Source organism: Paroedura picta, chromosome 7 (genome assembly GCF_049243985.1).
Source record: "Paroedura picta isolate Pp20150507F chromosome 7, Ppicta_v3.0, whole genome shotgun sequence".
Lineage (NCBI taxonomy): Eukaryota > Metazoa > Chordata > Lepidosauria > Squamata > Gekkonidae > Paroedura > Paroedura picta.
This window is the reverse complement of record NC_135375.1, coordinates 75,549,763-75,564,667: the sequence shown is the minus strand read 5'-3', so window position 1 is coordinate 75,564,667 and position 14,905 is coordinate 75,549,763. Positions and strand designations below refer to the sequence as shown.

At 41.4% G+C, this 14,905-nt stretch overlaps 1 protein-coding gene across 47 annotated transcripts in view; it reads left to right on the top strand.

Annotated features, from left to right (window-relative positions):
- PTPRD (protein tyrosine phosphatase receptor type D) overlaps positions 1 to 14,905 on the top strand; it is a 1,533,354-nt gene that overhangs the window by 1,327,100 nt on the left and 191,349 nt on the right. For all 47 annotated transcript variants that reach the window (XM_077344981.1, XM_077344985.1, XM_077344991.1 and 44 more), the window contains 2 exons: positions 8,274 to 8,855; positions 13,541 to 13,674. In XM_077344981.1, coding sequence (XP_077201096.1) covers positions 8,274 to 8,855; positions 13,541 to 13,674 — 716 coding nt within the window. The remainder of the gene's footprint in view (positions 1 to 8,273; positions 8,856 to 13,540; positions 13,675 to 14,905) is intronic.

The following is a 14,905-nucleotide window of genomic DNA, read 5'->3' as shown; positions in this document are numbered from 1 at the left end:
ACTGTAGGGGTTGCTTTACGTGTTTTATTTCAAGATAGTACCATCCCTCCAACACTATTATGCAACACAGAGTTTTTTCCTTCCCTCAGTTCTCCTTCCACTATTATAGAGAAAGGTTCATCTCTTGTATCTCACTTCACTGATGGTGCTGTCAATTCACCACCTCTTCTTTGAAGTTAGAATCAACCAAACAATGTCAACTGAGTATTTTGTTTATTTTTCTGTTGTGGTTCATATTGAAGAAATGTTGCATAAAGTGGGCACATACTGGTAAGTATCTTTTTGTGCCTCTTATGCCTGGGAAGGACTCGTAATATTGCTATTTGAAGAATAGTTTATGCTGAAAACCCACAGTGATAGGGCTTCCCAGATCAAAGCCTCACTTTGGGGGAAAGCTCATTTGGCCCAAGAGGCATCTGTTCCTAAATTCTGCATTTAATCTGAATTTCTGTCTCTGGCTCCATCAGTGGCCTTGGTTTTGTTAATTACAGAACCTGCTAATCATCACTAGAGGTGAACATAATAAAATACTCAACAAGGAGATATACAAGGAAATAGCTGGTTTGGTCATTACAGTATTGTTCCAGAAGAGTATTAGGAGTTTGTGATTCTTAGTGAAATGAAACTACCCTCTACCCAAATATCTGTATTGTTTTAAACTTCAGGTGATGATAGCTGATAGCAGGCTGCAGTATGTGCTCTAGTTCTTCCTGAAATATATTACAGAGAATAGAAGTTTCATTAAAAATGTAGAACAGGTTTACAGAAATCTGCCATGGATCTGAAATAACACTCCCCAGTGGGTTCTGCTACTGGAATGGCAGCACCTAGGGTGGAACAATGGCCATGAGTAATGGAATCATGGTTTGGATGCAGGATGACACTCCCACTGTATTCCAATCTGGGGACTTTCATTGCAATCCCAGAGCACTTTACCTGGGCCTAGGGACTGTCACTCTACTCACACGGATTATCTGCCCACTCTGGCTACTGTCATTCCAGGCCCAGGGCAGGTTTCTTATAATCTATTCCAAATTTTCATTATAACTTTTGTGCAATGTAATTTATATCAATAGAGACTATCCAAATAAATTGACATTCTTGACTCTCATTATATACACTCAACCAATACCAACCGGCTAGTGATCTCTGGCTCCAAGGAAACACATTTGACCTCAACCAGACCCAGGTTGTTCTCTTTCCTGGCTCCTACCTGGTAGAATGTGCTCCCAAAAGAGATCTGGACCCTGTCCAAGCTATCTTCTGCCAGGCATTTGGTCAAGGTCAATGACAGCATCTATTTGGCCCCCATCCCCTCCTATCCAGATAAGCACACTCTATGGGATTGTGGACAAAATACTTGAAATTGTGGACAACATACCTGAAATATGTTATGCCATGTTATGATTGTTGTTAAAGTTAAGATTGTTGATATAATTACCTGAACATGCTATATTATGTCATAATTGTTATTAAAATTATTGTTAAAATTGTTGACGCAGTTACTGAACTCTATTTCTCATGTAATGTTTTCTGTAAACCACTCTGTGCCACAAGGGAGGGTGGTATATAAATGCAAATAAACAAATGAACAATTAGTTGACTGTCTGTGTAACTGTTGTTCATCAAGAGTTTTTTGTGCAAGCACACATTCCCTACGTCCTGGTGCTGCTTTTCTTTCTCTCCATTTCCTTGGAGTTTCTCCAACAAGTATGGAGAAAGGAGGGCAGGTGTTTCTCCCCACCCATGCTGTGTGACAGTTTTGGTAGGAAGTTTCTATCTCATGATTGACTAAATAGAGCTACCCCAGAGCTTCATAAAGCTCTACAAAGTTTTAACATCTTCTCTCTGGTCATGGCTTATGCCAGTGCAGAAGACTGTCAATGAACAACTGTTACAGGTAAGTCCAACCATATTTTAATTTATAAAAGCTGTTGATTTACATCTGAAAAAAGAACATCTGGAAGAAGTAGGTAGAACAGATCTTTCTCCACCTTTTTCTTCCCCAATTAGTTAGCAATTTGTTCTGCAGATCTTTTTTGAAGGCTAAGAAGCCTCATGAGGAAAATGGTGCAGAATTCCATAGTGATGGGGTACCAGGTAAAATAGTTTCTTCCTCCATCATCTGGTGGCAGCTACCATCAGTGGAACTTAATTTTAACTGATTCCCTTTTTTGCTGCAATGCTGTATCATGCCGTTTCATAAGGCTCTCCTGATCCTCAAAGGATTTTCAAGACAGACAGTGATCTGCTTAGGGGAGTGGACCATGGGAAGAAAGATCCATGCTGACATTTCATTTTATGAACTGTTCTACTAGATCCACCTCATCTTCTGAAGAGTAAGATGATTAGCATATATTCACTTATTTTACTTAACTGAGTCTGCTTAAATCTTAAAGCCAGTCTCTGGAAGTCTTCTCTCAGCATAATTTGGATGTGTGCCAGCATAACACTCTGCCAATGCTGTGCTGGTGTAAATATGGCACTGTGCAGTGCAGTTGTGCTATATGGAGTCCAGAATGGACATCTTCCTGCTAGAGAGAAAAAATATGGCTTAGTTATTATACTAAGTCTCCTCAGTGACTTCTCACTGGAGCACTGTTGAAAATGGTGGAATGAGTATAAACTCTCCCTGCCTGCCAATTGACACATCTAGTCACAATATAGCTTATGATACCAATCTAGTCAATTAGAGGTTTCTTTATCAATACTATCAGTTCTTAGGAACAGTATAAACTTCATCTCAAGGCAAGGGGCTCCATTTCTCTTGTAATATTCACTGTTAGAAAACACGTAAGTATACTTTGGTGATGGGAAATCTAGAAGAGGGATATAAAAAAGAGATTGCTTTATGTGAATGAGGACAAACACTGTTAACACTGCTGTGATTAGAACTCTTACAGGTACATACTTCATCTTAGGATACACTGACTGACTTGGGTCCTCCATTCCAACAACTTTAAGATTCAAGGAAAATGCACCTAAACAGGTAAGCAAGGAGGGAATCTCCTGTCTTAAATTACCACAAATTCCCATAACTTACAGCATGTCCCTCAGCAACCTCAGGCAAAGTATATAGAAAGCATCCCCCCATCCCCTGAGCTATGCTGGCAGAACATTGCTGTTGTGCTGACGCAAGATCATGCAGGTATAACCCTGTATACAAGTATGGATGTACAAGTAAAATGGACCTATTTCTTTAATGCTATCAGCAGTCTTTTACTTCTGCTGGTCAAATACTCGTGATGCCTTTTGACTTTCAGATTTGCCATGGACCAGTCCCAGCCAAAACTGCAGACAGGGCTTAATGCAATGTCCTGTGAGTTTTGGTTCAATTACTACACTATTTCTTCCAACAAGTGAATCCCCACAGGGTGGAGGGGGGAGTTATAGTACTGGAAGAACATTTAAATGGTGCTATTCTCTCTAATCTGTAGTTCTCACCATGTACAACTTGCTGTTAGTTTCTGAACATTCATTCCTACGCTTATGTTTCTTTTGGCTCTTTCTAGGCAACCTTCCAACAGAGGTAGAGACCAGGATGGACCCTGTTCATAGAGCATCGCTAACCATCTGCCAAACCTCCAACATGACCAAGAGCTACGGTGGCTAGTGTGCATCTAGTTGTTCTGCTTTGTGGTTGTCAGCTCTCCGTTATTGAACCCGCAACATTGCAAATTGTTGTTTGATGGGCACAGTTGTGCCTGTCATGATAGGGACAGCTGCACCTGAGATTCTGTGTATTGTCAGTGCAGTTTTCAAAGCCAAAGTAGCCTTGTTGGGTCAAGACAATTAATCAATTTATTCATATAATGAATTCACAAAAATTAATGATGTGTTTTAATAAACATGTGGATTATTTCATACCTGAGTCTGTTATATGATTTATAATTTGGTATTTCTGTGCTGATTGAAAGAGATTGATATCCTTTGCTTGAAAGTAACCTTCGGTATTTTCTGTATTGGAGTCATGCAGGAATGGGTCTTAATTGGTTCTTCATAATCTATACCAGGGATTCACAGCCAAGGCTCTGTAAAAGTTGCACAGGGGCTTTGACTTGGTTCTTGGGCTTCTTGAGGCCTTAGAAATATTTTAGGGGCTTTTCCACAGTCCAAAGGATGAAAAAGGCTGATCTACACAGTTTAAAGGGAAGAAGAATTTGCTGATCTATTATCACAGTCTCCCAAAACATTGTTAGTCTGTGATAAGCCAAACCAGCTTATATGGAAGCGTGGGTAAATGGGTGGCTATGATGAATGACACCATGCAGTGGCAATAAGCCCCATAAATATCATGGAAGAACTGGGTGCAATAGAAGGTGCTAAGCCAAATTATTGGTCTGGATGGTCTCTTCCTAGTGACTAGTACAACATTTCATCTGTGTGTGGTACACTTTCCATAGTTGTTTTACAGACTGCCTCACATAGAGCTTGAGCCAAAGATCCCCTATACATTATCCTGCTGTTTTTCTTGCACATATGTTAACAGAAGGGCCAATGGAGGATTCAAAATGTCCTGTGTTTTTGTTGTTTCCCCCTATGAGCCCATCTGGATGAGCAGTTAGAGGAATTCTCTGTGGTTCCTGATGTGTAGATTCTAGCTGATTTTGCTGCTGATTGAGATGTTGACTGTTTCTCACATGAGTATATTTCCACAATGATATGCTAGTGCAATGGCAGGATTGTCTTCTGTAAATGTTCTTCTCATGGCCCCCCTCACCAGTGATGACAGTTTGTCCAATGAAACTGGTTAGCTAGATTCTTGGGAAGCTGAAACATCTGTGAGCTCAGTGGAAAAAAGAGGGCAACTAATTGTGTCAACAAGGGGTGATGAGGCAGAGCCCCAGCCAGGAACATCAAGCTGTGTTCCTAGATTCACAACTGGGGATGTGTACTTCGGGCCACCTCAGTTGAAAAACTTTCAAAGCATGGCTGCTTCAGAGACAGATTGCCCTGAGGCGATCTGAAGCGTCAAATCCCATTGCCAAATAGATCCAAAGCGGATATTCTGAGGCACGCTTCGGGGCACCTCTGGCTGCCTCAGAGTGCTTTGGAACTCCGAGGTGCTTCGGATGTGGCCATTTACCTTTTTAAGGAAATGGGGGACACCCCCTCCCTCCCTCTCCCCTTCCCTTCCTCCTTCCCCCCCCCAAAAAAGGAAGAGGACGATGACAATGCTCTTGCCCACCCCCTCACTTGTCCCCCACATGGCTCACCCGGCAGCCGGGCTCTGCTTCAGCATGCAGCACACCTCAACGATCTGCCTGATGGAGGTCCTGGGCCTGCCAATGCACCTGCAGAAGCTCACAAGCCCTGTCCACGCCCAACCCCGATGGCCAGGCAAGAACTGCTGTTGCCTCGGATCTATGGGCCTTTACTTTAATGGGCTCCGAAGCACCACCTCAGAGATCTCCAAGGCTTCAGAGATCGCTGAGGCAGCTTCCTCCAAAGTTGAGGAGGTCTGGATTTTTATGTAATCGCAGCACCAGAATCAAGGCAGCTCAGATTTGCCCAAAGCAGTCAGATGCTACCAGCAAAACTTGGAGTAACATTGCATGAAAGATGCTCAGCATACTTACTGAGCTGCTAGTATGCAAAGGATCCTGATAACAGTGATTGATTGGAGGACTCCCATGCAGACTGCCCAACTGGATTTAAGGAGCAGCCATGAAGAATGCAGAGTGGATACAATGTGCTTAGTTTCTGGAGCAGCCTGACTCCATGTTTTTTTTCCTGCACTTCTTGATGACCCTTAACTGGTAGCAATGATCTTGTCTCTGGACATTCCCTGTTGGCTTCTTTGCTTTGACTGTTCCTCTTGTTCTGAACTTTCCTTTGCCTGGTAATCCTCTGTCTTCTGATTTCCGGCTAGTTTACAGCTGTAACCATGGAGATTCATTTCAGTGTAGCTTCCATGCTGCAGGAAGCTTTAGTTAAGACTGTGCCCAGCAGCTATTCTTGCACACGGCTTCCCTCCTGACCCAGCATTGTGCTGCAGCAACAGCACACCTGGCCACATCCAGCACCACAGTTTTGTTGTGTGCTATGTTACTACTTTCCTTGTATCTGCACTCCCTTATTTTGCACAAATTGCTACTTGGATGGTCCTATGTTCTGAATCGTTGTCTGGAATAGACATTTTGCTATCTCTGGAGATTTCCTCTGCTGTGTGGGGTGCAGAAGTGTCAAGGGACCATTAATCTTCATAGCTTCTTTGCAGTCTGACAATGGGACTGCACTTTTGCAGACCAGCTGTGGAAAAGATTTCCAAATCTTACAAGAAGTCTAGGATCATCCCTCTCTCTGGGCTTTCCCGCCAAAATAATTACATGACTAGGTTCCAAGAGAAGAAGTTTGGAGGGATTGGGCTCACCCCAAGATTGATAGTCTTATTTCCTTCAGTGCCGGAGTCCTAATAATCAACATCCAAGTCCTTCCTGCATTGGCAGTAGAGCTGGCATAGGCTGCCTGACTGAAGGATCCCTCCAGTTCCAAGGGAAGAAGCCTGAAAGTGTGGCCTGAAGATAGTGCTTGAAGGAAACATTATCCCTCTCTGCTTCTTCCATAGTCTATGTTGTTAAATTTAAAAATGAAAAATTAAACTTTTAAAATGTAATTAATCTCTGAGGTTGCTGAATCACTGTGTCAGCCTTTAAAACTAGGCATTAGAAAGAGGGCTTGGTGCATAGATCAACAGAGATCTGGTTCTGCCCTTTAAATCAATCCTGTCTCAAGAGAGTGAGTAGTAAAATAAAGCACTGTGGGTCTTAAGTATAAGTAGTCTCCCAACCCAACTAACAACAAGAAACAGAAAACTCTGCTCACTTCAGACACTGTCCAAAATACAGGAGCTGGAGATGTTCAAACAACCCCAACTAAAGTGCTCCATATTCTTCTGTCACAACACTTATCACAAAGAGCCATGGAGAACTGCAAATTTCTGTTAACCCATTCCTCCAAGAATTTCACTTTGAAACTGAGGGAAACCGGAAAAAAGGTTCCTTCAGTCAGGCATTTTAATCAGGCTCTCATCACGCCGCGCTTCTGACCAGGCTTCTGACCAGCAGCTGCACCAGGCTGCTGCCTGGTCCTTGCAGCGGGGTGTCATGCCCTGCTGCATCCCCAGAATGCACAGGGGACAGAATCCCCTGGCATACACGGACTGCCCTGACGTAGTGCGCCCGCACACAATGCCAAGACTTGGAGAATTCAGCGCCTTATGCAGGGCATAGGGCATGGGGGCCCCACCGCATACTGGCAGGAAAACGGCATGCTGCGCTCTCACCAGTGTGGGAGTGGGACAATATCCCATCCATCTCTGCAGCTCCGCAAAGCTGACGGGGGCATTTGATGTCTCTGCAGGGACACCATAGGCCATTTATGCACAGGGCTGGCCTGGCAAGGCTGCAGATGGAGCTCATAGCAGCAAACAAAACGTGGGAGTTTCCGCATTCACATACAACGGGCCATTCGGGGTGCTGTGCCGGGCCAGGGCCAGGATGGCAGCAGCATCATGCATAACTGGGGATTAGCCCCACTGCCCTGCTGCTGGCACTCCATACTACTCACCCCATGCATAATCTGTCTATAGGTGCTCTTAAGAAAGCTGTTTTTCACTTTCCCATTGTTATGCTTATATCAGAGCAATGAGAAGTGTTGTTTTATGCTTACTGTACTCTGGGAAGCCCCAAACATTTGTTGTTAACTTTGTAATCCTTATGACAAACTATAGGAATATCTGAATTACAAAATATACTACACATCAAGAGTGCCTGCAGAAAATAACTTAAAGAACTATCACAATTCATATTGCAGGCATCAAATGGACATTCTGTAACCTTTTGTAGTTCATCTGAAGATGTTGCATTGACACAACTTTCAGTCCTCCCTAGTTCACTCTAGGAACAGTAATTTTTTAAGGGCATCCCAGTGGTAAAGTATCTGTTCAGCATTTATTTTTGGACAAGCCATTGTTTTTTTGGTACTTGCATTATACAGTTCAGATATTTCTAGACTTAATCATATTCCATTTTTTATTATTTTTCTTTCAAATTAAATGTAACTTGTTAGCAAAATGCTTATAATTGGATATAACAGTGGCCCTAGTCTATATTTTTTAACTGACAGATGTCTTTCAAATAGAAGATCTGCCCCATTACTAAATCTATTTGACATTTTGCTTGCTTTTAGTTATACTGTTCTTTGTTTATTTACTCATAATTGTATGCCTTTATATTTCATCAATTAAATGGATTTTATTTTATTTGTTCTAGCCTTACCTAAACCTCCAGGAACTCCTGTTGTAACAGAAAGCACAGCAACAAGCATCACTTTGACTTGGGATTCTGGAAACCCTGAGCCAGTATCTTACTACATTATCCAGCATAAACCTAAAAGCTCGGAAGAACTTTACAAGGAAATAGATGGAGTGGCCACAACACGATATAGCGTTGCCGGTTTAAGCCCATATTCTGAATATGAGTTCAGAGTAGTTGCTGTCAACAACATTGGACGTGGCCCACCCAGTGAACCTGTGTCTACACGGACCTCAGAGCAGGCACCATCTAGTGCACCTCGTAGTGTACAGGCCCGTATGTTGAGCTCAACCACCATTTTGGTGCAGTGGGAAGAACCAGAAGAACCAAATGGTCAAATACAAGGTTACAGAGTTTATTATACCATGGATGCTTCACAACACGTCAATAGTTGGTTGAAACACAATGTGGCTGACAGCCATATCACCACCATTGGGAATCTAATACCACAGAAAACCTACTCTGTAAAAGTTCTTGCTTTTACCTCAGTTGGGGATGGACCTCTTTCTAGTGATATTCAAGTCATCACCCAGACAGGAGGTAAGATGAAAATTTATCAGGAGGAAGATTGCCTAGATTAGCTGCAGCATTTCAACTGATAGCAGTGTAGATAGACCATGTATGGGTGGAAAAGTAGGATATAATTGAACATTTCTTTGTGGTGAGTTGAGTTGAATCTGCTATTTTCCGATGTCCAGGTTATTCAATAATGCATATTATCTGACTACATCTATAGCAAGTTTACTCTGTTTTTAAATAAAGCTTCATTTGCCACCCTTACCATTTCTTTTCCATTTTTATAAGATTTTATTCTCAAAAATTCCTTTTCACACAAATCACAGTACTATCTGCTTCTTTTATTCTGCTAGTGTTCCCTGAAGAGGATTTCCTGCATTGTTGTTGTCACATAATATCCACGTACATTTTCAAATATAAGCGTGCATGAACATGTAATGTGAAGAATGACCTTGAACTTTTCCTGCTCATCTCCTACTCCTGTCTTTTATGTGAAGTTGTGTGTTTTTTAAATCATCTTCACAAACTCCTTTTTCACTTTCCTTGTATGAGTAAATGCCACCACTAGTCAGGTATTTAATTTGTTTTGTCAACCACCCTGACACTCTGAATTAATAAACAGACGGCAGTCCTGTAATATATTAGACTGACTGAGAGTATAGCACACCTCCTTTCTGATTTTATTGCTACACTGCAAAAATATCTTTAATATGCTGATTTATGTCATTCCCATTTGAGCTGTTTTCCAAGGTGGTGCTGTGTCATACAACTATCCTGTGTGGCAGTTTAGGCTGAGATTATGTAACCTATTCTAATCTCCCCACTTCTCCCAAATCTTCAAGGATGAAGGATTTCATCCCAGTCATGTCTCCCTGTCCCAAGCTCTACAGAAAAGAGATTAAAAGGCAACATTAACACACTTTTACTTTTGCTGCGTTGATATATTAATATATTGGATTAACTGACAACAGATTTCACTCTTTGCAAAAAAAGAACACTTTTCTTGCTTTTTTTACACTACGTTAAAAGAGTCAGGGATGTTAGTAGTGCTGGATTTGTTACAGTACTGGACTAGGATCTCGGAGAGGAAGTTCCACTGTGTTGTAGAAACTTGCTGGGTGACCTTGAGCTAGTCACACGCACTCAGCCTAACCTATGTCACAGTGTTGTTGAGAACCTGCTTTAGGTTCCATTAGGGGAAAAGTTAGAATATAAATAAATAAGTAAATAAAATAAATAAACAAGTTAATTTTCACAAGCTAGACAAAAAATAAATGTTATTTGACCATGCATGAGTGTAATTTTATCAATCATTACTATTTATCCAATGTTTGTCATTCCTTCTATCTCAACCTTATGGCACACTACTTATAAGAAAGAGACCAGTGTTATAACTTTTTAAAAAAGATACTTATATCTGTCATGGAGATCTGGAGCCTGAAACTGAATGGCATTTCATTCCAGGAGCAAATATATTCGCCTCAGTGATAATTGAAGATATATATTCAGGATTCGCCTTTACCTCCCATTTCCCCAAAGGTCCCACTTTTTTGCCTCTTCCTTTGATCCTTAGTAGGTCCTAGTCCCAAGAACCCTGTCCCTGGTTCCCTCTACCCATTCTGCATTCTGGTATTAAATTATATGGGGAGGGAGCAGGAGGGGAGTCTCTCGGTATTTGGTTGCTTGCTGCACTTCCTGTTTCAGCATAGCATCCTAAGGGCATTTTTGACCTACTGTTGTCATGTTGACCAGCACAACTTGCCTCACCAAAGGAAAAAGATGGGTGATAAGGGACTCTGGGAGGCTCACTTTTATTCTGCTAGTTGTGCTTAGGTAGTGTTGACAACTGGAGTTTACTGCTTGATCAAGGTATAAGCAATGTAAATAAGTTTTGTCTGGTAAGCCTTCATTGTTTGACAGAGTTAAGAAACACCGCTCAGGCTCCTGTAATAACTGTAATAAAGAACAGGACTAGCTGCTGAGGGATGGGTAATGATTTCCAGTGGAGTAAACATGTACTGCAGTGACTATAATACATGCTTGGAATAATACATATTTCAAAACTGAAGTGATGTTATGCTATGAGTTAGACTTAGGTTGCCATTAGGATCTGGAGGAGATGGATTGGCTGCAGAAAAAAAAACCAGTAGTGGAGGCTTGCCAGCTACAGACGAGCACATCTCAAACCACCCCTTCCGTTCTTGGTAGGGGAATGAAGGAAGGCAGCAGAAGCTTTAGAGGTTATGTCAGTAAACTGACAAAACAGAAGTCTTCCAATAGTAAGAAAAGTAGACAAGGACAAAAATGATAAAAGCAGGAGGTAGCAATATACACACACAAACCCCATTCAAAGGTTATTATTTTTTCATCAACACCTTCAAGAGCTAGTTAGGATTGAGATGTTTGTGTCTGCTTTATAGCTGATCGCAGATTATAGTTCTATGTACAGCTGTTGTATAACATTGGGTTAAGTGCAGTTATGGACTTTTATGCTATATGTAGTAGCATAGTGGAATATGGGCAATGGTGTTCTACTAGAATAAATATAAATGCATATTGTTTGGATGACTTGATGTTGGTTTTGATGGAATGGCATATTGTGTGGATATGCAGTGGGTATATTGTTGTATGCACCTATATGGAATGGATATAGATAATTTTTCCAGTTTTTCTCTCTTTTCCTCTTTCGTTGTATCTTTTGCTGTTGATGAGAATTGTGAAGTAACATAATTGGATGTGATCTGGAAGCTGTGTGTCTGAACAGCTGCTTTTGTCCTTTGAAAAAGGATAAAGCCAGTGATTATCCCTTTTGATTTCATATCTAGAAAACTAAAATGCTTTCTCTGTTTTCATGTTCTCCTTATGGGCACAAGAGGGGCTCACCCTCTGTCCTTGTAGACTCCAGGAGGAGCATTCTGACACACCTGAAAAAGGCAGGAAGAGGGATGGTGAAGGGAGCACTTATAAACTCAGTTGGGGGCAAGGCTAGGAATAGGGGTGGGGAGGTTAATGGTATAAAGGTGGCTATTACGGGATGACAGGGAGGAGACTCCCAGAGACAGGTGAGCTGAACTGGTCTCTGTGCAAGGAACTGTAGACAGGCACTGGCAAGCCTTCCCATCCCATTCTGAGGCTTCCAGAGCAACTCCATGAGGTGGCATAAGATAGCGGAAGGCAGTGTCCCTGTGGGTGAGACTAACAAGTGTGACAACTGCTTCCTGTCTTAAGATTGTAAAAGAATTTTAAAAGAGATATGCTTTTAAAAAGGGAGTTATATTTAAATGGTCAAATACTGCAAGAACTATGTTAAAAAAATCAGTTTTGATTGCTTGAAAATGGCATCCAAATAGTTTTTAACAGCCTGGTAAATATCTAAAATTTATAACATAAGAACTGGGACATGTTGACATTGCCATCAAAGGAAAATTGATTTCTTTCACATGTGATAGTATTGCCGCTGAGCAGCTTCTTGGGGAGATTTAATTAAATTATCTGTTGAGAAGTCAACCCTGCTTTGGTTCCCCTGTAAAAAAAAAATGTGGTTGTAGATCTAGTTTCAGAGTCCATACAGGATCTATAGCGCAGTCCTAAGTGAAGGATATGGTAAAGCACCCTTCAGTGGAATTTCTGTGGGCCCAGTTTGGAATAACTTTGCTTAAGGTTGCACTGTCAGAATTGTATACCACTGAAGTGGCAAGAGAGGTGTTTTAGTTTGTTTGTTGTTGCCAGCCACTGGAAATGAAAGTCAGGGTTAATAGATAGAATTTCAGTCAGTCTTTCTCAGGTCAAATCAGCAATCAGACAAATAAAGTCATTGTCCTCTGTATTAATGGTTACAGTAAATCAATTTAGACCAGTTATATTCGTCATTAAGAGCCTCTTGTGGCTCAGGGTGGTAAGGCAGCCGACATGCTGTCTGAAGCTTTGACCATGAGGCTGGGAGTTTGATCCCAGCAGTCGACTCAAGTCTGACTCAGCCTTCCATCCATCTGAGGTTGGTAAAATGAGTAGCCAGCTTGCTGGGGGGTAAAACGGTAATGACTGGGGAAGGGAATGGCAAACCACCCTGTATTGGGTCTGCCAAGAAAACGCTAGAGGATGTCACCCCAAATGTCAGACATGACTTGGTGCTTGCACAGGGAATACCTTTACCTTTACCTATAGTTGCCATTAATCAGTATGTTCTGGTTATGTGTGATCTATGTTAATATTTAGCAATATGAATGATGAGTTCAGTATTGTTTGGCCATTTGCATGTAAGAAAATCTTTAATTTAAAACAAAATGGACTGTATATAGTAGAAGTCCCTAACTTAGTGGCCATGAGTACCATAATGTCTGCTGACACTTTTCCTGGTGTCCACCAAGTGCCTTTAGTTAGTAGTTGGAAGCAGATGGGACACCACAAGGCGTCTCAATGATTTGAGTCTGTGGAGAGTTTTAAAAGCATTGCTTTGGCAGCAGCTGCCACCACAGTGCAAGGATCTTCACTTTGTGGCTGAAAGTAAGTTGCAGCACACACTTCATGTGGTAGCTATTTTGTGGCTGCACTAACCATGCTATTCCAGAAATCCAAAGGTGCCCAAAAGGCTCAATAAGACTGAGGACTCCTACTATGGAGCTCATCGTCATAGGAAATAATACTGAAGTGGTTTATGGTAAATGTTCAGCAAGAGCAAACTTTTGTTGATACGGTATCCTCTGCTTCAGTACCTGGACAGCCATTGAACTTCAAAGCAGAACCTGAATCTGAAACAAGCATATTACTTTCTTGGACCCCTCCACGGTCTGACACAATCTCCAATTATGATCTTGTATACAAAGATGGAGAACATGGAGAAGAGGTAAATCAAATGTTGTTTCTCCTTTGTCAGATTTTGCATTTGAATTTTTTACAAGTTATATTTGCATGTATGACACTAGTTAATTGTTCAAACATTATACTGAAACATGATTGATGAACTTTGTATATAAATGCTGAACTTATATGCTTCCTTTCCCACACTATACTTGTATGTTCCGTCTTTTTGTATAGTCAGTCAGTAGATGCCTACCAGTATATATTGCAGAGTATATTGATGCCTACTAGTATATATTGCAGAATATACACTGTAGAGCAGGAAAGTTACAGAGAAGGACAGCCAAGATGATTAGGGGGTTCGGAGCATCTTCGTTATGAGGAAAGGCTGAAGTCTCTGGGCCTTTACTGTTTAGAAAAAAGATGACTAAGGTGGGTAGAAGGAGGTGACAAAGCATAGCTGATTTTTATACCCCTTTTCGCTACCTGAATTAGTCTCAAAGCAGCTTATAGTTGCCTTCCCTTCCTCTTCCCACAACAGGCATCCTGTGAGGTGGACTGGACTGAGAGAACTGTGACTGACCCAAAGTCATCCATATGAAGTAGTGGGGAATCAAACCTGATTATCCAGATTAGAGTCTGCCTCTCATTAATCACTGCACCACACTGGTTCTTCCAAAATTTGAGGAGATCCAGCTTGAGGGCACCCAATGAAGTTGATGGGCCGTAGGTCCAGAATGGACAAAATGAAATTCTGCTTTACACAGAGGGTGATTAAAATGTTGAATTGGCTGTCCAACAGAGTAGTGATGGCCACAGAAATAAACAACTATAAAACAGTATTAGATAGATTCATGGAGGATGGCTATTGGTGGGTGCTAGCCATGGTGACTGAAGGGAACTCAACATTCAAAGGCACTAATCCTCTGAATTCCAGAGCCAGGAGGCAACATCAGGGGAAGGCCTTGATTTCTATGCCTGTTGTTGGCTGTCTGTAGGACCTGGTTCACTACTGTGTTCTTCTTATGTTCTTAGTATAGCACAAATTGCTGATACAAGAATGGTCATGCTACTTTTTGATGTTTATCCTGTAAATCATGATAGCAAAATATAGGTTATTTTTGTTTTGTAATCTTGGTATAAAAGGGAAGTACTACCCATACTTTGGCCATTTGCACTGTTGAAGATAATTAAATGATTTTGACTTCAAGGGATAAGAAGAGGGAGACCACAGAGGTTTATGAAGTGGTGCCATACCATGGTTTAATGTTATCTAT